Raw genomic sequence first — 25,118 nt, 5'->3', positions numbered from 1 at the left:
GCCCTTGGTGTAATGGGCAGTTGTCTCTTTGCTTTAAGATAGCAGGTTTGGATGCACTTAACTATCCATCTGGCTATACCTTGTTTTGATATTGGGTTTCCTGTATGAGGTTTTTGAAATGCAATAAACAGTTGTTTTGTTTTCCTAACCTCCTTTGTTCTGTTGATGTAGTACATTAGTGCTCTTTTGACATCTAATGTATGTAGTGCCCTTTCAGCTACTGAGTCTGGCTGTGGGAAGAACACTGGTAACTCTACCGTTTGATTTAAGTGGAACGGTGAAATAACCTTTGGTAGGAATTTAGGATTGGTTCTTAGTACTACCTTATTTTTGTGTATTTGGATAAAAGGTTCTTGTATTGTAAACGCCTGAATTTCACTTACTCTTCTTAGAGATGTGATGGCAATGAGAAATGCCACTTTCCAGGTTAAGAATTCTTAGGCCCTCCATAAATGCTTTAATGACAGGTATCCTAAACAGTGAAGTTGAATGGGTAATCTGCAGGTATGCAGATATTGCTGCAAGGTGTATTTTAATGGAAGAGAAGGCTAGATTTGACTTTTGTAAGTGTAGTAAGTATCCCACTACATCTTTTGGGGATGCGTGTAATGGATGAACTTGATTATTATGGCAGTAGCAAACAAACCTTTTCCATTTGCTTGCATAGCAGTGTCTAGTGGATGGTCCTCTAGCTTGTTTTATGACTTCCATACATTCTTGAGTGAGGTTTAAATGTCCAAATTCTAGGATTTCAGGAGCCAGATTGCTAGATTGAGCGATGCTGGGTTTGGATGCCTGATCTGCTGTTTGTGTTGTGTTAACAGATCTGGCCTGTTGGGTAACTTGACGTGTGGTACTACTGACAGGTCTAGTAGTGTTGTGTACCAAGGTTGTCTTGCCCATGTTGGTGCTATTAATATGAGTTTGAGTTTGTTTTGACTCAATTTGTTTACTAGATATGGAAGGAGAGGGAGAGGGGGAAAAGCGTATGCAAATTTCCCTGACCAGTTCATCCATAGGGCATTGCCTTGAGACTGTCTGTGTGGGTACCTGGATGCGAAGTTTTGGCATTTTGCGTTCTCTTTTGTTGCAAATAGGTCTATTTGCGGTGTACCCCAAATTTTGAAGTAAGTGTTTAGGATTTGGGGGTGAATCTCCCATTCGTGGACCTGTTGGTGATCTCGAGAGAGATTGTCTGCTAGTTGATTTTGGATCCCTGGAATAAACTGTGCTATTAGGCGAATGTGGTTGTGAATTGCCCATTGCCATATCTTTTGTGCTAGGAGACATAGCTGTGTCGAGTGTGTTCCCCCTTGCTTGTTTAGGTAATACATTGTTGTCATGTTGTCTGTTTTGACAAGAACATATTTGTGGGTTATGATGGGTTGAAATGCTTTTAGCGCCAGGAATACTGCTAGTAATTCGAGGTGATTTATATGCAGTTTTGTTTGATGTACGTCCCATTGTCCTTGGATGCTGTGGTGATCGAGGTGTGCTCCCCACCCTGTCATGGAAGCATCTGTTGTTATTACGTATTGTGGCACTGGGTCTTGGAACGGCCGCCCTTTGTTTAAATTTGTACTGTTCCACCATAGAAGCGAGATGTATGTTTGGCGGTCTATCAACACCAGATCTAGAAGGTGACCCTGTGCATGTGACCATTGTGATGCTAGGCACTGTTGTAAGGGCCTCATGTGCAGTCTTGCGTTTGGGACAATGGCTATGCATGAGGACATCATGCCTAGGGGTTTTAAAACCACTTTTGCCTGTATTTTTAGTGTTGGATACATGGCCTGTATGACCTTGTGAAAATTTTGAACCTTTGTGGACTCGGAGTGGCTAATCCTTTTGTTGTGTTGATTACCGCTCCTAAGTAGTGCTGTATTTTGCACGGCACAATGTGTGATTTTTTGTAGTTGAGGGAGAACCCGAGTTTGTAGAGGGTTTGTATGACATACTCTGTGTGTTGTGAACACTTTGTTAGCGAGTTGGTCTTGATTAGCCAATCGTCTAGATACGGGAATACGTGTATTTGCTGCCTTCTGATGTGTGCGGCTACTACTGCTAGGCATTTGGTAAATACTCTTGGTGCGGTCGTTCTACCGAACGGTAAGACTTTGAATTGATAGTGTATTCCCTTGAATACAAACCTTAGGTATTTCCTGTGCGAAGGGTGTATCGGTATGTGGAAATACGCGTCTTTGAGAACTAAGGTTGTCATGTAATCTTGTTGCTTTAGCAGTGGTAACACCTCCTGTAGCGTGACCATGTGAAAGTGGTCTGATTTGATGTAGGTGTTTAGTATTCTGAGATCTAAGATTGGCCTCAGTGTTTTGTCCTTTTTGGGTATTAGAAAGTACAGTGAATAGACTCCTGTGTTTATTTCTGTACATGGTACCAGTTCTATTGCTTCTTTTTGCAGTAGTGCTTGAACTTCTATTTCTAGGAGGTCTAAATGCTGTTTTGAAATTTTTTGTGTTTTTGGTGGGATATTTGGAGGGATCTGTATAAATTCTATGCAATAACCATGTTGGATAATTGCTAAGACCCAAGTGTCTGTTGTTATATCCACCCACGATTGATAAAACTGACTTAGTCTTCCCCCCACTGGTGTTATGTGGAGGGGTTGAGTGACTTGTAAGTCACTGTTTGGTTGTTGGGGTTTTGGGGCTTTGAAATTTTCCCCAGTTTCTCGGGAATTGTCCCCCTCTGTACTGGCCCCGAAAACCTCCCCTTTGGTACTGTCCCTGGTAGGTAGACGGTGTTGATTGTGAGGTGCTGGCTTGTGTGGCCTGACCCCGAAACCCCCCTCTGAAGGTTGTTTTACGGAAGGTGCCGAAAGTGCCTCTGCTTTGCGGGGAATAGAGCGCGCCCATGGCCTTGGCTGTGTCAGTGTCCTTTTTCAGCTTCTCAATCGCCGTGTCAACCTCTGGTCCGAACAATTGTTGTTCGTTGAACGGCATATTGAGTACTGCTTGCTGTATTTCTGGTTTAAAGCCAGACGTGCGTAACCATGCGTGCCTTCTGATGGTTACTGCAGTGTTTATTGTTCTTGCAGCTGTGTCCGCTGCATCCATAGAGGAGCGTATTTGGTTATTGGAGATGTTTTGTCCCTCCTCAACCACCTGTTTTGCCCGCTTTTGAAATTCTTTGGGTAGATGCTCGATGAGAAGCTGCATCTCGTCCCAATGGGCTCTGTCATAACGCGCTAGGAGCGCCTGAGAGTTTGCGATGCGCCACTGGCTTGCAGCTTGTACAGCGACTCTTTTCCCAGCTGCGTCGAATTTTCGGCTTTCCTTATCCAGGGGTGGTGCATCGCCCGATGTGTGTGAATTGGCTCTTTTGCGAGCTGCTCCTACCACGACTGAGTCTGGTGGCAGTTGAGAGGTGATAAAAGCAGGGTCTGTGGGAGGTGCTTTATATTTTTTCTCTACCCTCGGAGTGATCGCTCTACTCTTGACAGGGTCTTTGAAGATTTGCTTCGCGTGCCTTAGCATTCCTGGAAGCATAGGCAGGCTTTGGTAGTTGCTATGGGTGGAGGAGAGGGTGATAAAAAGGAAGTCATCCTCGACAGGTTCTGTGTGTAACGACACGTTGTGGAATTCTGCTGCCCTAGCTACCACCTGCGCATACGCTGTGCTGTCCTCAGGTGGTGAGGGCTTGGTAGGGTATGACTCTGGACTATTGTCTGACACTGGGGCGTCGTATAGGTCCCAAGCATCTTGGTCATCTTGGCTCATGGTGGTGTGAGCCCGTGAATGTGACGGAGTTTGTGCCGGTGATATCTGAGTTACAGGTGGAGGAGAGGGTGGCGGAGTTGCTTTCTTTGCCACCTTTGCTTGTGGTGTTAGTTGTTCAGTTTGGAACTCTAGTGTCCTTTTTCTCCTGATTGGTGGAAGAGTGCTAATCTTCCCTGTTCCACTCTGGATGAAGATCCTCTTTTGTGTATGGTCTACATCAGTAGTCTGTAACTCCTCTTCAAACCTGTGTTTACGCATTTGAGAGGACAATGATTGTTCCTCTGAATATGAGCCGGTAGTGGGTTCGGTTGCTGGTTGTTTTGGCACCGAAACTGTGTCTTTTTTTGTTTTCGGCTCCGAGGCGAATCTCTTCTTTTTCGGAGTCGAGCCTTCTCGGCGTCGATCATCCTCGGTGCCGCTGTCTCTGCGTCGAGCAGCGTCGGCTCCGCCTTCTCGGCGTCGATCTTTTTCGGCAACACTTTCTCGGTCCCGAGAATGTTGCGTGCCTGTGTCTCGACCCGAGTCGGACGATCTGGGCACCAGTTCGGCCTTTTTCGGTGCCGATGGACGGTCACCTTTATGGGTTGAGCCATGGCCAGTTGGCAGTGGCGTCCCCTGGGCCTTGTCTGTTTTCTTGTGCTGTGTGCTTTTCGACGTCTTACTCACAGTTTCATCGACGTCGAATTCATCCGAGTCCGATTCATGGATGGAGAAGGCTTCCTCCTCTTCTCCTTGTTCCTCGAACTCTCGGTGTTCTGTCGGCGTGGACGCCATCTGTAATCTTCTGGCTCGACGGTCACGGAGCGTTTTTCGGGACCGGAACGCACGACAGGCCTCACAAGTTTCTTCTTCGTGCTCGGGTGACAGGCACAAGTTACAGACCAAATGTTGGTCCGTATATGGATATTTATTGTGGCATTTAGGACAGAATCGGAACGGGGTCCGTTCCATCGGTGTCGATGTTACACGCGGTCGGGCCGACCAGGCCCCGACGGGGGATCGAAATTACCCCGAAGGGCTACCGGAGCTCTTCACGATTCGGTGTCGATTCTAACTATCCCGATCACGAGCGAAACAATACCGACGTAGTTTTTCGAAGTTTTGACTATCTTTCCGTCCCGAAACCCGGAGCGAAAAGGAACACGTCCGAACCCGAGGGCGGAAAAAAAACAATCTAAGATGGAGCCGACGCCCATGCGCAATGGAAGCAAAGAGGAGGAGTCCCTCGGTCTCGTGACTCGAAAGACTTCTTCGAAGAAAAACAACTTGTAACACTCCAACCCAACACCAGATGGCGGACTGTGCACAACATGTGTATCTGCAGCAACAGATGCCATCGAACATACAATTACAATTACTTGCACTTTTAGTTGTAGGTAAGACTTATTTGCGTTGCCAATACTGAGGCCTAAATAATGTAAGCTGGGAGAAGTACAGTCAGAAAAGGGTGCATGCTGGCAAAGATGTGGACAGGAAGAGTTACTGGGAGAAAAAAAATACAGAGGAGGTGAGAAGAAGTGAGCACATGGAGAATGACAATTGAGAAAGTCTGGAAAAGGGGTGGGAAGTGAAAGATGAGGAAAGAGAGATGTGTGAAGAGGCACAAGTGCAGTTGAATATCCAGATCTATTGCTACTTTCTGGGCAATATATTGCACCTCCGATTTCCAACTAACACTAGACCCAGTGCTTAGCCTTCATTCTCTTCATATTCTGTCAGAGAAAAACTTTATGGTCATCAAGCTTACTGAATCACAATTCTAGACATTTTGCTTGAAAGAAAGCGTCTTGAATTATGTTAATTTCATTCCATATAAGCGCCAGAAGCAAATTGTAAGGCCACACAGCTCACTGAAGTATATCAAACATCAGAAATAAATTACTCAGTGTTTTTTTGTTATTCCTTTGTAATTGTGATTTCACTAAAGAACTTTAATCAATGTGTAGAACTAGACTCTCAACTAATTTGCTGAGTTTTGTCTATTGTAATCAAAAGTGCCCAATTAGGTCATCCTGTAGTGAAGGATTGTCTTTTTTCTGATTTCATTTTGAGGGGCAGCTGCTAGGACTCTAACTGCCATTTCCCAGCAACCAACAAAAATGTTTCATGTTTGTTTTTCCAGTATGTTTTGAGTGGACTATAAATTTCTCCAACAGTGCAAAATTGACATCTTTGACAAAAAAACTTCTTACACATTGATGATGTCAATTGGATTAATAGATAACTGAACTGCAGTTTTCCTGTGTGCTTCTCTACAAAACTTTGTTGACACAAAAAGATCCTTGTTGACTCAGCCTGTTGGAAGCTGAAGACGAAGAAAGAGTCCTGTGGCTTGTGAGGAGCCCAACAGCTGAGATGCACGGACGCCGGTCATTGATTTCCTGCCACAGGACTACATGGCCAAGGATTCTGTTGGGTGTGTGAGGCGGGAGGAGGGGCCACCGCCCATAACAAGAGCTTCTTTTCCCTGCAGCATTGGACGCCTGGCATTGATTTCATGCCACAAAACTACATATCCTAGGATTCTAGTGGCATATGATGTGGGAGGAGAGGTTACCGCCCATAAAACATGCTAATTTTCCTAGCTGCACTGGGGGGGGTTTCATTGATTTTCTGCTACAGGGCTACATCGCCCAGGATTCTGATTGTGTGAGACAGGAAATGGGGCCACCGCCCATAAAAGACACTGCTGTTCCTGCAGCCCGGGATGAGCCAGGGCTGCATGGGGGTGAAGACGGGGCCCGTCTGCACCTCTTTGCAACCGGATCAGGCCACTGCCTCCACCTGAAGCGCTAACGTTTCTCAAGATGTGCCTTATGACAAAAATTCTATAATACATTTTTTTACCTCAGCGTTCGAGGCCTAAATAGAAAATGATGACAGTTGAGGAGAAGTTGGGTCTACACGCTTGCGGTGCAGTCCCTAAATCACCTGTGAAAGTTGTTTGCTGCACAAGTACCTCAACCACCAATTCTAGAAAGAAGGAGCTGCCGGCTACTAAGCCCTCCCATGAGGGGAGCAAGACACTGTCTCTAATGAGGTACATCAAGCAGATTCCACCAACAAGGGCTGCTTAATAGGCACAGTGTCTCCCACACAATCTGCCCATAAACGTAAGAAGAAAAATGTAGATCATATCAGTGCTGCACCCATTACTGAACAGAAGGCCTCTTTGTTGATCAAATGAGGCACTGAAAAGGTGAAGAACTTAATGTTTGAACATTTATTTAACAAACTGGGACAGCAACTTGAATGTATAGTGAAGAGCTATTTTGACCAGTGTTTTTAAAGGCTAACTAGTATTGAAAACATCCATTTAACTTTCATTGCCCCAGAGCGGGTGCTCCATGAGCCAGTTGGCTTTCGGGGGCTTGGAAAAATATCATGCAAGGGACCACTGGGGTGGGGAATTCTGATGGAAAAACAGTTTCTCATTCAAATTTGAGCCTGGATGATCTAATGTGTACTGCCTCTGGTTTGTGGGTTAGCCAAACCTTAGGGTCTTTTCCACCATCTTTATCTCAAGCTCCACCTTTCCCTTCTGAAGACCCTGTCCATCGGTTTGCTTGGTTTGATCCGGTTTCACAAGTGTGTGTTGCGCCTGCTGCCACCACCAGCCGCCCTCTGTGATGTGGTCCCACCCTTCAAAAGAACAGTCCCAAATTTGCCACCTGAAGCTACTTCATATGTTGTTGTCTTAAGCAAGGGCTGTAGTTACAAGATGGTGCACGCGATGGTGCAAGAGAAGGGTGTTCCCAATTGAATACAAACTTATGCAATGGTTAGAGGGTACCATTCACCAGTCAGTACATCAATATGGTGAGGGGGTCAGCTGGATTGGGTTTGACCAAAAGTGTCTTGAGGGTGTCGGTGTAATGGTTTATTTCAATAGCTTTAGGTGGCCTCTCGTGTCTTGGTGCAGGCTCCTAGGTTTCCTAAGGCCTCTTCTTCCATCGTAGGATTATCACTGGGGTTCTATTATAGGCCCAAGTATCGCCTGGGCTATGCTCCATAGCTTCAGGCCTGCCTCTCAGATGTAGACCCACTGAAAAGTGTCCTGTTGAGTTCTCACTTGCTTAACATACACACATCAAACCGGCTTGAACCACTGAATTCTTTGGGAAGCATCAATGGCTGTGTCCATTAAGCTCGGTTTCTTATCTTTTTAGCAACCTGAGCTTCATTTTTCAACCCCCAATTAATCTGGAACCAGCTTCCTTTCTCACTCTTAATTCGAGCTAAGCGATTCACCCTTCTTGTTATTGTTATGGAGGTGTGTTTTCTGCGCCAAATACCTGGGTGGTGGCCACATTGGTATTGTTAGTTGGAATATAGCTTGTTTGAACACCAAGAAACATGATACAATTTGGATTATTTGTATTAAGCAATTCAAGATAATTTGCCTTCAGGAAATCCTTTCATCTGAAAGACAGACCCAAAAGTGGTCTGTTGTTAATAGTGGAACTTTCTCTTAATTGTACGTTTAAGGATCTTGACATGGAGTCTGTCAATTTGCAGGCTGTTTTTTTTTTCTAAAACCGAAAAAGATTTAAATTTTAAACTTTTTTAAAAATGTCTTTGCAATGAACAACTCCCTTGAACATCTTTTAACTTTGCTGGGTGAGGAAAGCCGGGTCCAAAGGAGCAGAAGGATGGTGGCAGGCAATTGCTTCTGTGCATAGTAATCGTTTGGCCCAGGCTCCGAGCAGGATGTCCGAAAGGGCTCCATTAAAAGGAAGGAGACGTTCTGTGGGGGAGACCCCCAGCTGAAGCGCCTCTGTCAAAACCTTGACTACCACTGAGGGCAGCGTAAGTCCAGAACCTCAGCTGCTCTCCTCACCACCATTGCAAAGCAAGCCCCTTTCTCTATAGCCACACTACAAGGAGAGACTAAGCCAGTGTCAGAATAGGTGTGCATACAACTGAGGTCCACCAGTTTCTTGTACCATATGTCCTTGGGCTCTTCTAGAGGGTTGTGGCATTCAAAAGAATTATCAGATTCTGTCCATGCACACTCCTCCCCAGGCTTGTCGAAAAAAACAGGTATGGGTCTGATTCATTACGCGATATCCAACTGGCACCAGAGTCGATTCCGATCCAGCTTCATTTCGGAGTTGGGTACAACTATGGGGTTGGCGGTGCCAAGAACATCATCACTGGAACGAGCTGTATCGCGACCGGAGCCACTCCGGATCCAGAACTGGATTCAAGGGGTCCATCTGGTGCAGAGGGTGGACCTGCTAGCGGAATTATAGTAGAGGCAACCGACAGCCCAAAGTCTCTCCAGATGAGGTACATGGCCTCAAAGCATTTGTGTAGTTGGACATGGGTCTTTCTGGCTAGCTCAGGTAGGGGCATTGCTGACCCAGACAACAGGCTCCACAAGGGCACACTGCACAGAATGATGTTGATCCTGTGCATCATCTATAGAATTGGACTGGTGCAGTAAAGTCGAAGATTGCTTTGACTTCTTTGACTTCCTGTGGAACTTACACAATAACTTCAAGCGCGATGACCAGAGTCTAAAACAGCTCTGCAAACAGGCCCGTGGCATTCCTTGTGACTAGGACCTTAACGTCAAGGAGGGGACCGTCACTGGGCAAAGAGAAGCTTGAAGGAACTCGGCCTAGTGGTTCGTGGCACTGCAGCCCTCAGAGGCCTTAAAATCGTGGTCTGGCTTTAGGCACCATAGGCAAACCAGATGGGGTCTGTCACAGAACTCTGTCTGTAACAGTAACCACAGAGTTTAGGCATCAATTTGGTGGGCATCCCTCGCAAACTAAGGGTAAAAATGTTGAAAAAACCCTTGGCAAAACATTGAAAAACAGTTGGCCAAATAGTGGACAGAGGAAGCTCCTCCCCAATCTGCACTGAGTGGCACAGGAAGAAAAGTACTGATGGCTGCATGCTGCATGCTGCAGTGCGCCTATACAGGCATCGCGCACATCACTTCAGGCAGAGACGACGCAGATCGATGACACTTGCTGGCATGTAATGGTACTGCTAGAAAATGTCCAGATCCAGTCTGATGCCTGGGGAATATTCTAAGGCCGGGGTTTCCAACCTTTTCTGTAATAAGTGCTACTTAAGTTCAATGAGCTGCCAATATTTTTAATGCTGTAATGGACAGCACATTAGAGAAGACCAAATATGCAAGATTACCAGCAGTGATGACCGCTGAGCCTTTACCCTTCTGTAATGTTTATTGTAATAATGTATGTAAGGGCATAATTGCTGCTTTGAATTTTGACTAACCTCATTTCCTAATTTTTTGTCACATACTAGTGTCTGAGCCTCTGTGCATTTGTTTGCCGTTTGTGTGTTCACCTACTTATTTGAAACTGCATAATAATAAAGATTTTATTGTGTCTATCTGACCAAATATATGGCCATAATTGTTTGCCCATCATATTAATTAACAGTAAGTATTCTGATGAGGGACCAATGTTCCTTTATAATAACACCTCAGTTCATCAGGCACAATTGCCAGTAGTAATGCAGGAAGTCAATGTGGTATGCCTCTACGTGGGTAGTACGTAAAGGCCATAGCTGCAATGCACCTGGCACCAAGGTAATTATATTAGTAGTCGGTCTCCCCCAATGCCACAATAATATTCACTCAAATGAGCTTTACATATATTTTAAAAATTCGGCCATTGTTCTCCAAACATGAGCGTATGGGTTATAAAAATACAGACTTTCATCTCCAATACATGCATTTCAATGTTGTTGTACATCTATTAATTCAGTCAAGCACAGCTTCTAAGTTAGTAAGGCTAGACTGGACACAGGAGAGCTACTTCTAGGTAGTGTGAGAAGTACAAGTAGCTCATTGGAGAATCTTGTTCTAGGGTAAGGAATCTGGGACTAGAAGTCCCTATTAAATACAGCAATTTTAAATGGCTGTCTTGCCCTTGATAATTGGCAATGCTTGAAATATGTGAAGGACTGTTTTTCCCTCTTGGGTAGACAAGAATGATTTGAGATCCCCTAACACGATTACCAAACATGATCTGGCCTGGATCAGAAATGTATTTATTGCTGCGTTTATTACCAACAGATGAATTGGAACTAATTAGGCCCATACACATGCTCTGGTTAAAAACGTTGCCTTTTAATGAACCATAAATGCTGTTTGTTAATAGGGGCTATCACTGCTTCTTTTAACCATCTTCCAGCTAAGTCTATTGCATTGGCTGCTGGAGCTCCCCACCACAAGGCTTCCCTTCAAAAAATATGGTCCTTATAGCAGTGACTCTTTTCTCCACAAGATACCCTTTGTTTCGTAATGTTTTGTGGACACTGTAAATCCTCGAAAGGATTTTACCGTTCCCTCTTTTGAGGGGAAGGAATTTTACTCTAGAACAGCCTGCGCTAATGTTCAACTGTTGTATGCTGAATTTATTTGGTATTCAATTGCTTTTTTTTTTTGTTATCACAGCACTAAACACATAGGGTGTCTCTTGACAGGTAATGGTACTTTAATTCTGTGATTCTTTTATACAGGTGATCTTAAATAGTGGCCCAGATTAAGCCTTTTAGGATGGCGACCTTTCTTTTTAGTTTATTGTATCATGTTTCATAGGGAATTTCATGGTGTTATTACGTTTGTGCTCTATTGACATATCGATTGTGCATATATTTATGAGCTTTTACGGTTATGTTTTTTTAATTAAGTAAAAAACAGACCTGTAAACCAGGTTATAAATCATTCAAAGGAGAAGTAGGTAACAGCAATAATAATTATTTTTAGTACTGTACTTTTACCATTCCACCCATATTTTGTGTTTAAATCTTGTACTTTCTTTTATTTTATTTTTTTGCAGACAAACGAAAGCATTACTCTATTACAAATTGCAAATCCATTTTCCAAGGTTTGAAATAGTCGTCGAAAGAGAAAAAAAAATTGAAAGGAAATTCCACAACTCTCCTTCTCCTGTTTTTTTGCTCAAAGATTGTTCTCCACAATTTTGCTTGCTTACAAACATCCATCACTACCATTACATTTGTGCCACTGTTCTCACCATTCCTAACTTCCGTCGTCGTTGTTATTCTATTTTATTTTTCTGTGTCAGGTTTTACATCCAATTTTATCACTGATTTGGTTATTTAAGACTTTTATGGGTGAAGTGGGTATTTGATATTCTAAAAGAAGGACCAGCGCTGCTGGACCCTGTGAGAATCATTGCTGAAAGAACCTCTTCAACCTCAGATTCTGTGTCAGATTGCACTCAGGTGATTGAAGCCCAGGAAACTGTGCAGGAGCGTCAATCATTATAACTTTGTTTCTTCTGAATTTGAAAACTTCCACTAAAATAGTTTTGTCTAAGGTTAGTTTTTGATTGTTCTGTTGCTTATACTGTAAAATGTGTGACCCTGGTAGGTAAGTGAATATTGTGCCAATAAATTACCTACTTCTTAATCTATGGGTATTTCTCTTAGGTTTAAGTCTTAGGGTCTAAGTGTATTTGTCAATCAATTAATCAATCAGTTTTGATAAAGCGCAACAATTCATGCGTGAGGATCTCAAGGAACTGGTGGTGGGTCTGGGCCTCATTAGAAGAGCCATTACTTGAGGTTCTTCCTGAAGATGGTTTAGGACGTTGGCTCTGTATATACTATCTCAAAGTGAGAGATAGTGTGCCCAGAGTCCAGGGGCTCCCCTTAGAGGTCGATAGTGGGAAAATTAGATAATACTAATGCTCTATTTTCTGGTAGTGTGGTCGAGCAGTAGGCTTAGCAGAGGGTAGTGTTAAGCATTTGTTGTACACACTCAGGCAATAAATGAGAACACACACTCAAGGACTGAACTTCAGGCCAATAGGTTTTTATATAGAAAAATATGATTTTCTTAATTTATTTTAGAACCACAAGATTCAGAATTTAGGTAAGTAAATACATTGTAAGGTACTTCACACAGGTAAGTATGGAACTTTGAATTAAAACAGTAGTATACAGAGTTTTGGCAAAAATGTCAAAAAGCTATTTTAAAAGTGGACACTGTGCAAAAATCAACAGTTCCTGAGGGAGGCGAGTATTGGTTAGTTTCTCAGGTAAGTAAAGCACTTACAATTCAGTCTCCTGGGCATAGGCAGCCCACCGTTGGGGGGGGGTTCTAGTCAGTCCCAAGCACCAAGCACCAGCAACACAGGGCCGGTCAGGTGCAGAGGTCACAGGAGGGCCCAAATAACATAGGCGCCTATGGAGAACAGGAGTGCTCCGGTTCCAGTCTGCTAGCAGGTAAGTATCTGTGTCCTCGGGGACCAGACTGGGAGGGGGTGGGGGGGTATTTGAAGAGCACTGGGGGGTCCTAAATAGGCACACAAAATACACCCTCAGCGGCAAAGGGGGCGGCCGGGTGCAGTGTGTGAACAAGGTGTCGGAGTTTGTATTGAAATCAATGGAGGGACCTGGGGGTCACTCTGGTGATGCAGGCAGGGCACAAGTGGATTTCTCGGGCCACCCACCGACTGGGCTAGGATGAGGGCTGCCTGCTGGTCACTCCTGCACAGGTAGGTGGTTCCTCTCGGTCATGAGGGCTGCGGATGCAGTGCTTGGTCCATGCGTCGGGTTCCTTTGTTACCAGGCAGTCGCGGTCAAGGGGAGGCTCTGGATCCCCTCTGCAGGCGTCGCTGTGGGGGTGCAGGGAGGTCGACTCAGGGTGTCCACGTCGTTGGAGTTGCTGAGGGGGTCCTCTCTGCGGTGTTGGTTCTCCTGAACTCGAGCATGGGGCGTCTGGTGCAGAGTGTGAAGACTCACACTTCCGGAGTGAGGCGGGAGTATCTTTAAAGTTGGTTTCTTGTTGCTGTTTTTGGACAGAGTCGCTGTCCTCAAGAGGTTCTTGGTCCTTTAGGTGGAGGTCAATCCTCTGAGTCCTCAGAGGTTGCTAGTCCCGCTAGATGCATCGCTGTGCAGGTTCTTCGAGTCTGGAGATAGGCCAGTAGGGCTGGGGACAAGTCAGTCGTCTCTGCGGGGCTTTCAGGTCAGCAGTCCTTCTTTCTTCAGGTTGCAGGAATCTGATTTCCTGGGTTCAGGGTTGCCCCTAAATACTGAATTTAGGGGTGTGTTTAGGTCAGAGGGGGAAGGAGCCAATGGCTACGGTCCTTGAGAGTGGCTACACCCTCTTTGTGGCTCCTCCCAGAGGGGAGGGGGCACATCCCTATTCCTAGTGGGGGAATTCTCCAAACTCAAGATGGAGGATTTCTAAAGGCAGGGGTCACCTCAGCTCAGGGCACGTTAGGGGCTGTCCTGACTGGTAGGTGACTCCTCCTTGTTTTTCTCATTATCTCCTCCGGACTTGCCGCCAAAAGTGGGGGCTGTGTCTGGAGGGGCGGGCATCTCCACTAGCCAGGATGTCCTGGGGTGCTGGAACAACAGGCAGGAACCTTTGAGGCTCATCGCCAGGTGTTACAGTTCCTGCAGGGGGATGTGAGAAGCACCTCCACCCAGTACAGGCTTTGCTCCTGGCCACAGAGTGACAAAGGCACTCACCCCCATGTGGCCAGAAGCTCATCTGGTTGTAGCAGGCTGGCAGAAACTGGTCAGCCTAGCACTATAAGTCAGACTGGTATTCAGGGGGCATCTCTAAGATGCCCTCTGGGTGTATTTTACAATAAATTCCACAATGGCATCAGTGTTCATTTATTGTGCTGAGAAGTTTGATACCAAACGTCCCAGATTGCAGTGTAGCCATTATGGAACTGTGGAGTTCGTATTCCCAGACCATATACTATTTATGGCTACCCTGCACTTACAATGTCTAAGATTTGGCTTAGACACTGTAGGGGCATAGTGCTCATGCAACTATGCCCTCACCTGTGGTATAGTGCACCCTGCCTTAGGGCTGTAAGGCCTGCTAGAGGGGTGACTTACCTATGCCACAGGAAGTGGGATGTGGGCATGGCACTCTGAGGGGAGGGCCATGCCGACTTAGTCATTTTCCCCCCACCAGCACACACCAGCTGTGAGGCAGAGTGCATGTACTGAGTGAGTGGTCCCTAGGGTGGCATAATACATGCTGCAGCCCTTAGAGACCTTCCCTGACCACAGGGCCCTTGGTACCAGGGGTAACGTGTACAAGGGACTTATCGGAGTGCCAGGGCTGTGCCAATTGTGGAGACAAAGGTGCAGTTTAGGGTAAGAACACTGGTGCTAGGGCCTGGTTAGCAGGGTCCCAGCACACTTTCAATCATAACTAGCATCAGCAAAATGGAAAGAGTTAGGGGGTAACCATGCCATGAGAGGCATGTTCCTACAGATGGTGAGTGATGGGCTTTGTCTGAGGTGCGTGGGCAGGTTGTTCCAGCTCTTAGCTGCGAAGTGGGCTACAGATCTTCCTCCGTCAGTGGTTTTCTGGATGCGTGGGATGGTGGCTAGCACCTGCTGGGTAGAGTGGAGGGGTCTGGCAGGACTATGGAATGTGATGCAATGGTTCAGGTAGGCCAGTCCGATGTTGTGAAGGGCCTTGTAGGTGTGGGGGAGTAGTTTGAAGTTTATTCGCTTCTCCACTGGGAGCCTATGGAGGATCCTCAGGTTTTGGAAGATGTGTTCCTGGCGGCTGCGTTTTGGATGAGTTGTAGTTTCTTGATGTTCTTTGTTGTGGTGCCGACGTAGAGTGCATTACCTTGGTCGAGCTTGATTGTGACTAGGGCGTAGGTGATTATCTTACGGCAGTCGACCAGGATCCATTTGAAGATTTTGTGGAGTTGGCGGAGGGTGTGCCAGCAAGAAGAGGTGACTGCGTTTACCTGTCGAGTCACTGATAGGGAAGAGTCGAGGATGATTCCTAGTTTGCGGGCATGGTCAGTCGACATAGGCGGTGCGCTAGCAATGTGGGCCACCAGGAGGCATCCCAGGCTGAAGCGGAGCTTCCGAAGATGATGAGCTTGGTCTTGTCTGAGTTGAGCTTGGGGGAAGAGGCGGGGCAGGGGCAGCAGCAGCAGGGGAGGGATAGTGGAAAAGAAGAGATAGAAAAATAAGAGAGGAGACAGAAAAAAGAAAAACGAAGTAAAAACCAGAAGTAAATGCCAGAATTATAAAAGCAGGAGTAAGGAGAGACAGAAGATACAGCAGGAGCCTGCAGGTGGAGGAGGGCCTCGAACTGAGAGTCATGCAGGCTCTCAGTTCGCACCCAAGGCAGCAGCAGCAGGAGGAGGAGCCAGGGAGGGCAACAGACGCTGACCAGGAGGTCAGTGGCGTCGCACTCTCTCATGGATGCTGCCGCCATTAAGAAGGGGAGGGAGGCGGTGTCTCAGGTCATGTGGGTGGTGGGAAAAGCGCTTCACACAGGTGAGGGGGGTGGGGCCCCAGAGGCAGCAGTGGCAGGAAGGGAGAGGGAAACAGAAGAGACAGAAAAATAAGAGGAGACCGAAAAAAGAAAAACAAAGTAAAAACAGAGATTAAAGGCAGAAGTATAAAAGCAGGAGTGAGGAGAGACAGAGAAACACAGAAGATACTTGTAGATGGCGACTAGGCCACCAGGGATGAGGCACAGGCAGCAGCCTGTGGATGGAGGACAACCTCGAACAGAGAGTCAGGCAGGCTCTCAGTTCATTCCCAAGGCAGAGGCAGAAGCAGCAGGAGGAGCTGGGGAGGGCAACAGACGCTAACCCGGAGGTTAGTGGAGTCGAAACAGATATACTGGTATCTAAGTTTCCCTAGGGTGAAACCTTTGTTTGCATTGTGCTGTCCTTTTGACAACTACCCTTCTTTTGAGGTGATAATTTCTACAGTGCCTCCATTCAATGTCAATCTAGTGCTGGAGTCTGAGACTCATCTCATCCATACTTTCTTGGAAAATCAAGGGTCAAGCATCTTGCCTAAGATAAATCTCTATTTAGAATGGACCACTAGCAAGAAGTCGAAACTCATTTTGAAACTGATAATGCATCATTGCATCGAAGTTGGTCCCTTTTTGTGAGGCTTAAATTGGGCATGGTGTCAGACTCATGTGTTGAAATGCAAGGCCCTGGCTGTGATACTTTGTTAAAACTTTCTGTTTTATATATATATTAAACACAGTCTCTGTCGACAACTGGTTTCAGTGGGGAGTTTTGAGATCACAGCCATCAAAAGGAAAAAGGCTATGAGACTCTTCTTTCACATCAACTACCATGCATTGCCGAAACGGTTGGGTTACCTAAACAGTTAATCTCTGTTTGTGCGCTACAATCCTACAAATGTTTTCTAGGTCACTTTCAGTTGAATCATAAATTGGGATAATTATTATTATTAGTTGAGAAAATATATATTTTAAAACCCTTACCTGTAATACAAATTTCTGATCTATATATTTTTTGGCAATGCTTGGCTGAAATTCTTGGCTTTCCAAAAACCTTATGAAGAATTCATAAACAAGCTGCAAGAAACAAGACAATTGAATAATAATGATTATTTAGTAAACCGTGTCCCTTTTTTTCCTATTTAACATAACAGAAAAACCAAACATTTCAATTCAATGATTAATCAACTTTTAACTCAAAATGAACTGCAGAACAAACATGCTTATACACTGTGATGTAACAATTTGTTTATACAGAATTATGACATTTATTGACGATCTCTTATAAATTAGTCGAAATTAGTTAGACTGTTTGTCAAACACTGTCAAAACAAGTGTATGCATATGTTGATTTTTCATGGTGTTGATTTGTAGGACTTAATTAAAAAAGCTGCTTGCCTCTTATAAGGCTCTTTCTGGTGGATACTCTGCCTAACCGCAAAATCTGCACCCTTAGAATATCCCCAGATATCAGACTGAAACAGAAAGCCTTTTAGTAATATCCTGCACACCAGTGGGTAGCATTGTGTGGCTCCATGAAGACTCTATTCGGACATGAAAGTGACACAGCCTGCTCCCTTGGAGATGGAGTCCAAAAAACAATTGTTCATACTACTAGTAGGCAGTCCTCCAAATTGGGATCTTTTTAGACGGAAAAAAGTCCATTCCAAAGAACGGAGTGGTGAGGAATCTGTAGTTAGATAGAGTACTCACCAGCGAGAGCGTTACAGAGGTCAAGTAACTTGTGCTTCTGATGGATACTTCTAACCACAGATTCCTCACCTTTGAATACATACCAAAGCTGTACCTCTTCAACTGATGGGTCTGTGGAATGACTAAGACCAAAAAGACCTGCAGGACCGAACAGTCAAAATGTCCTTCCTGTCAGACCTGGATGGCAAGACAATAATGCTTTGTGAATATGTGCACTGAGGCCCACATAGTAACCTGACAAATATCAATGACTGGTGGAGTGAGCCCTCAATAGCTCAGGTGGCTGCTTCTTGACCAAAATATAGCAGATCTTGATGCAAAGGCCTAATCACTTGGATAAGCTCTTTTTTAGCACTACCTTGCCTTTCTTTGTCAAACAGAACCCTATAAAGATCTAATTGTCTATCTGATGGTCTTAAAGCAATCGAAAAAATGTAATCTCTACTCCTCTTTTGAGGGATCAATCAGGTGGGCAAAGAACGTTGGAAGTGTGATGGACTGTCTGATGTGAATGGGAGTCACATCCTTCAGTTTAAAGGCCACTCTAGTCCTCAGTACCAATCTGGCATGAAAGAAGGGGTTGAATGGTAGCAGGAGTGAAAGAGCTTGAACCTCATTCAAGATAAGTGGAGCTCATCGCGATGAGAAAGCCAGTTTTCAGTGTCAGGAGATGAAAGTGACAGCTGTGTAACTGCTCGGCGGGGTACAAATAATAAAGGAAAGAAACAAATTAAAGCTCCTCTGAGGCATCACGAAAGGCTTTGTCAGAAACACGTGGACCAAACCTTTAAGAAAAAAAGATTACAATGGGTGATCTGAGTAAGGACAACTGGTGTGATAAACTCAAAAAGGCCGAAAGGTTAGACAAGTAACCTTAACAGGGCCCAATGCAAGCACTTGATGGGCCAAAGACAAATCAAACCGTAACACATCTGACAGTTTGGCCCGCAGCAGGTGCATGTTACGGATGCTGCGCCAAGCCAAAAAACTTGTCACATCGTCTGATGTAAACATCTTTTGTAAAAAGGCCACCTGGCCGCCAGGATGACATCCACTACTTTGGGATAGAGATTGAATGTAGTCGCTGCTCAACTTACACAAACAAAGGTGTACACCGTGCAGGCCAAGACACAGGACCGTACCCTGCTGAGGAGAAAGGAGATCTTCCTTAACTAGCAGCCTGATCCGAGGACAGGTGCTCTTGCTTTACATTCTGGGTGCCACACTATCCTGGCCCAATCTGGAGCCACTCTGATGACTTGGGCCCAGTCACTCTTGCTCTTCTTCAGAACTCGGGCAGGAGAGGCAGTGGTGGGAAGGCATTCTGGAGTCCCATATTCCAATCTACGCAGCATGAGCCCCAGAGAGTAGAGACTTCTTGGGAACTTTATAGAGCAAACGTTTTGACACTACACATTCTTGGTGATGTAGAAGAGATCAAATCAGGGTTCTCTCCATTGCTGGAAGATAATCTGCGCCACCTGTGGGTACAGGTGCCATTCTGGAGACTGATGTGCCACAAGTCCAATAATGTTGAGCAGCCAACACTGCAGATCTTTTGCAGTTTCCATCAAACCACGATGGAATCTCACATGTTCCCTTGATACTGGGTACACTGAGGGCCTGATTTGGTTCTTGACGGTACCGGTCCCGCCACTGGTTTTCCGTTGGAAAACCCGGCCACTGCCTTGGCAGTCTGCCGGCCCTATTAGATGTTGGCAGCCGAGATTCATTGACTCCACCAAGAATCTCCCCCACAGGACTGGGGGCATTGGGGGTAGGGGCAGACAGCGAGACTCCAGCCACCTTTATCGCCAAGCAGATTTGGATGTGCTTTACTGCCAAGCTGCTGGTGGCGGTCTGACCCCCACACCAGAGTTGGCGGACTGGAGGGGGGAGGGACACAAAACATACCTTTTTCCATGTTTCCTCATTGGTTTTGGACTGGACCTGACTAGACATCACCTGCCATCGCTGCTGCCACTGGTCCACGGAAGACACACAACCCCGCCATCGCCGAACTACAAGTACTCTGCATGTACTGTGTACGTTGTGTGGGCAATGCACATGAGTTCGGGAGCTCTGCAGAAATACACATGCCACTTATGTTTTTTTTAAATCTCTCTGGCATGCATATTTCGGAAACACAATTGGGTCAGTGATTGATGGGGATACACTGGTAAAGGACGCATATCTCACATTTACACAATTGTTATTGTAGTGTAAGTCAGTATTCATTGCCAAAGGAATGCTGGTATTACAATAACGATAGCATCATACTTTTCACTATGTCCATGTGTGCACACTGCAAGTTTTTGTGTATGTCTGGGTGTGTGTTGTGTTGCTGTGTTAGACATTTCGGTGAATGTTGTGTGGTGGTCGTTGTTGTGATGTGTGTATATGTGCTGGTGTGTGAGTGTGTAGATGAGTATGCAGTTGTATAGTTTGTTGTGATTGTGTCATGTGTGGGTGCTGTGTCCTGGATGCAAGGCGATGTGTATTTTCAGCATGTACGCACTGTTTGGTGTAGGAATGCCAATGCATTATTGTGCATGTGTAGTGTTTTGTTCAGGGAGACACGAGAGAGAGAGAAAGAGACAGAGAGAAAGAGACAGAAAAAGAGAGAGAGAGAAAGAGAGAGAGACAGACAGACAGACAGACAGAGAGACACTTACCTCTTTTCCATTGCCACTGCACGATGTTCATTGGGTCCAGCGACAGGCTCCCTCAGTCATTAAACTGCCGCCTGTACACCGCCTCAGGGCTGTAACATGTTATATGGTTGGCAGGAACCCGTCAGCCTGATGGCTAAGAAGGGCAGTCCGTTGTGGCAGTCTGCGGATCAGCCGCAATTCATCTATATACAGCAGACGGAACACCGTCCACTTGATGTCCACCGCCACACCGGATTGACAGTAATACCGTCCGGATCTAAATAAGGCCCTGAGACTTCAGACCCCACTGCAGAGCCCGCATGTACTATCTGGCATTGTCAACAAGCAGGGTGGACGAGGTCAGCCTGGGTAGACGTGGCTGGCAGTAGACAGCTCGGCCTCATACTCCCATACCACCTTTAGCTGCACAGGGCACACTCCTCGCATGATTCCCAGTCTGACCCAAAACAGCAGAGACACACTCTGGGAATCTGTCACAGGTCTCTGTTTGCAACAGTCCCTCCAAGACATGAACCCTGTAGTTGTAAGATTGGACAGATTTCCTTGGAGGCGGAGTAAAAAATGTGACCGAAAAAGCTTGTCATCTGATGAAAAAAAAAGTAAGGAGACAGCTCTGGATCTATGTACAAAGACGTGGAAAGCTAGAAACTGATGTCAGCATGCCTAGGTAGCGCCTACATGTGGATTCATCTGTACTTCTGGAAAGGAGTGGAGTGAATGCGGAGCAACAGGACTCCACCTACTGACATGCAGGGGCTATGCACAAAAATATTTCAGATCCAGTCTTGCTCCCGGGACTTTTTAAAGTTAAGGAATCTATATTTAGATTTACTGATCGGAAATCCACATATTATCACATTGTTTCCTTACTAAATGTTTTTGCAAGAAGGGACCTATACTGTACGGCACCCTGTCACTACAAATAACAATATTGGTAATAACATCATGCCAAATCAAAAACACTGACAAAAAAAGTAATTAAATATTGTTCTTAATGATAAAAGGGAATTGTCCATCTTGTTTGCATTCAGCACTTTGTTAATAATCAGAACAGACCGTTGATACAGTCGGCATAACCAGCCACCAATTACCAGACCACCCCACAAGACAGAATACAAAAAGGAAGAATAGTAGCCTTTGACTGTATACAAAACTCAGTTGGGGCAGATGCAGGAGACACAAGACAGAAAGGTCTGGTATTAATTTTGCTGTCTAAGGACCCCCCCCAAAGAAGCCCTTACTACAACCCTAAAGTAACTCATGTGACACAAGACGATAGGAAACTTGAAAAGTGTTGGAGCCTTAAGTGCAGCATCCACAATGCAGCAGAAAAAGTCCAAAGCACACAGTCTAAACGTTGATTGCAAAGCTAGTATAGGGTTTAACTTCAACACGGTAACTGCATATGATTCACTGAGGGTGTTTACCGTGTTTGATATTTGTTGCAATCAACAACTGTTTATTTACCTTTTTGATCTGATGTATTATAGCTTAACCCCTTAGCTGCTGGGCCTTTCCCCCCCCAGTGCTGAGCCCTTTTTGGCTATTTGGGGTAGTTCGCGCTTAGGGCTTCATAACTTTTTGTCCACATAAGCTAACCACGCCAAATTTGCGTCCTTTTTTTCCAACATCCTAGGGATTCTAATGGTACCCAGAGTTGGTGGTTTCCCCTGGAGGAGACCATGAAAATAGCCAAAATACAGTGAAAATTTAGTTTTTTCCAAAAAAATGGGAAAAAAGGGCTGCCGAAGAAGGCTTGTGTTTTTTTCCCTGAAAAAGCCATCAACAAAGGGTTTCTGGTGCTGAAATCACTATCTTCCCACCTTTCAGGAACGGGCAGACTTGAATCAGAAAACCAAATTTTTCAACACAAATTTGGCATTTTACTGGGACATACCCCATTTCTACAATATTTGGTGCTTTCAGCCTCCTTCCAGTTAGTGACAGGAATGGGTGTGAAACCAATGCTGGATCCCGGAATGCTAAACATTTCTGAAAACTAGACAAAAAACTGAATTCAGCAAGGGGTCATTTGTGTAGATCCTACAAGGTTTTCCTACAGAAAATAACAGCTGAAATAAAAAAATATTGAAATTGAACTGAAAACAACAGCCATTTTTCTTTATGTTTTACTCTGTAACTTTTTCCTGCGATGTCAGATTTCTGAAAGCAATATACCGTTTTGTCTGCTGGACTCTTCTGGTTGCGGGGATATAAAGGGCTTGTAGGTTCATCAAGAACCCTAGGTACCCAGAGCCAATAAATGAGCTGCACCCTGCAGTTGGTTTTCATTCTATACTGGGTATACAGCAATTCATTTGCTGAAATATGAAGAGTGAAAAAGAGGTATCAAGAAAACCTTTGCATTTCCAAAATGGGATCAAGATAAGGTTTTGAGGAGCAGTGGTTATTTGCACATCGCTGAATTCCGAGGTGCCCATACTAGCATGTGAATTGCAGGGCATTTCTCAAATAGACATCTTTTTTTACACACTCTCTTATATTTGGAAGGAAAAAATGTAGAGAAAGATAAGGGGCAATAACACTTGTTTTGCTATTCTGTGTTCCCCCAAGTCTCCCGATAAAAATGATACCTCACTTGTGTGGGTAGGCCTAGTGCCCGCGACTGGAAATGCCCCAAAACACAACATGGACACATCCTATTTTTTTTATAGAAAACACAGCTGTTTTTTCCAAAGTGCCTACCTGTAGATTTTGGCCTCTAGCTCAGCCGGCACATAGGGAAACCTACCAAACCTGTGCATTTCTGAAAACTAGAGACCTAGGGGAATCCAAGGAGGGGTGACTTGCGGGGCTCGGACCAGGTTCTGTTACCCAGAATCCTTTGCAAACCTCAAAAAGTGGCTAAAAAAAAATGTTTTCCTCACATTTCGGTGACAGAAAGTTCTGGAATCTGAGAGGAGCCACAAATTTCCTTCCACCTGGCGTTCCCCCAAGTCTCCCGATAAAAATGATACCTCACTTGTGTGGGTAGGCCTAGCGCCCGCGACAGGAAACGCCCCAAAGCGCAACGTGGACACATCCAAATTTTTGGAAGAAAACAGAGGTGTTTTTTGAGAAGTGCCTACCTGTAGATTTTGGCCTCTAGCTCAGCCGGCACCTAGGGAAACCTACCAAACCTGTGCATTTCTGAAAACTAGAGACCTAGGGCAATCCAAGGAGGGGTGACTCGCGGGGCTCGGACCAGGTTCTGTTACCCAGAATCCTTTGCAAACCTCAAAAAGTGGCAAAAAAAACAAGTTTTCCTCACATTTCGGTGACAGAAAGTTCTGGAATCTGAGAGGAGCCACAAATTTTCTTCCACCCGGCGTTCCCCCAAGTCTCCCGATAAAAATGATACCTCACTTGTGTGGGTAGGCCTAGCGCCCGCGACAGGAAACGCCGCAAAACACAACGTGGACACATCCAAATTTTTGGAAGAAAACAGAGGTGTTTTTTGAGAAGTGCCTACCTGTAGATTTTGGCCTCTAGCTCAGCCGGCACCTACGGAAACCTACCAAACCTGTGCATTTCTGAAAACTAGAGACCTAGGGGAATCCAAGGAGGGGTGACTTGCGGGGCTCGGACCAGGTTCTGTTACCCAGAATCCTTTGCAAACCTCAAAAAGTGGCTAAAAAAACAAGTTTTCCTCACATTTCGGTGACAGAAAGTTCTGGAATCTGAGAGGAGCCACAAATTTCCTTCCACCCGGCGTTCCCCTCAGTCTCCCGATAAAAATGATACCTCACTTGTGTGGGTAGGCCTAGCGCCTGCGACAGGAAATGCCCCAAAACAGAACGTGGACACATCACATTTTTTCATAGAAAACAGTGCCTACCTGTGGATTTTGGCCTCTAGCTCAGCCGGCACCTGGGGAAACCTAGCAAACCAGCACATTTTTTAAAACTAGAAACCCAGGGGAATCCAAGATGAGGTGACTTGTGGGGCTCGGACCAGGTTCTGTTACCCAGAATCCTTTGCAAACCTCAAAATGTGGCTAAAATACCACGTTTTCCTCACATTTCGGTGACAGAAAGTTCTGGAATCTGAGAGGAGCCACAAATTTCCTTCCACCCAGCGTTCCCCCAAGTCTCCCGATAAATATGATACCTCACTTGTGTGGTTAGGCCTGGTGCCTGCGACAGGAATAGATCACACAACGGTCAATGTTGGTCCTGACGTGAGGCAGCTGTTGACCCTGGGGTGATCCATTCCTGACACAGGCACTAGGTGTAGGCACTCAAGTGGGGTAGTGTTTTTATCAGGACAGGTGAGGAGTCACTGGGTGGTAGGAATGTTGTGGATCCCAGCATATTCCTGTAGTTTGTGTGACAGAAATGCGAGAAAAATAGAGGTTTTTTTTAAACATTTCAGCTTTGCAGGGTATTCTGGGTAAGAAAACTTTGGGGAATCCACACAAGTCACACCTCTGTGGACTCCCCCGAATGTCTAGTTTCCAGAAATGTTTGGGTTTAGTGTGTTTCTCTATATGGCCGCCGAATCCAGGACCAAAAACACAGGTGCCTGCCTTACAAAACCAGTTTGTTTTGCCATAGACAATTTTGATGTCTCCACAATATGATTTGGGTGGTGGAATTTGGGGCTGAACTAAATTGGTGAGCTCCCAAGAGAGCACTCTCTCTCTGCTTGCCGCCGCATTCACCTGCTCTCTGGGTTGGCCTAACCCACTATTACCCAGTTGCACGAACA

At 45.4% G+C, this 25,118-nt stretch overlaps 1 protein-coding gene across 6 annotated transcripts in view; it reads right to left on the bottom strand.

Moving 5' to 3' along the window:
- Window positions 1-25,118, bottom strand: part of PPP2R5E (protein phosphatase 2 regulatory subunit B'epsilon) — a 350,454-nt gene that overhangs the window by 175,306 nt on the left and 150,030 nt on the right. For all 6 annotated transcript variants that reach the window (XM_069207367.1, XM_069207369.1, XM_069207365.1 and 3 more), the window contains exon 5: window positions 17,005-17,097. In XM_069207367.1, coding sequence (XP_069063468.1) covers window positions 17,005-17,097 — 93 coding nt within the window. The remainder of the gene's footprint in view (window positions 1-17,004; window positions 17,098-25,118) is intronic.

This window comes from Pleurodeles waltl, chromosome 9 (genome assembly GCF_031143425.1).
Source record: "Pleurodeles waltl isolate 20211129_DDA chromosome 9, aPleWal1.hap1.20221129, whole genome shotgun sequence".
In the NCBI taxonomy this organism is placed as follows: Eukaryota; Metazoa; Chordata; class Amphibia; order Caudata; family Salamandridae; genus Pleurodeles; species Pleurodeles waltl.
This window is presented reverse-complemented; position numbering and strand designations above follow the sequence as displayed.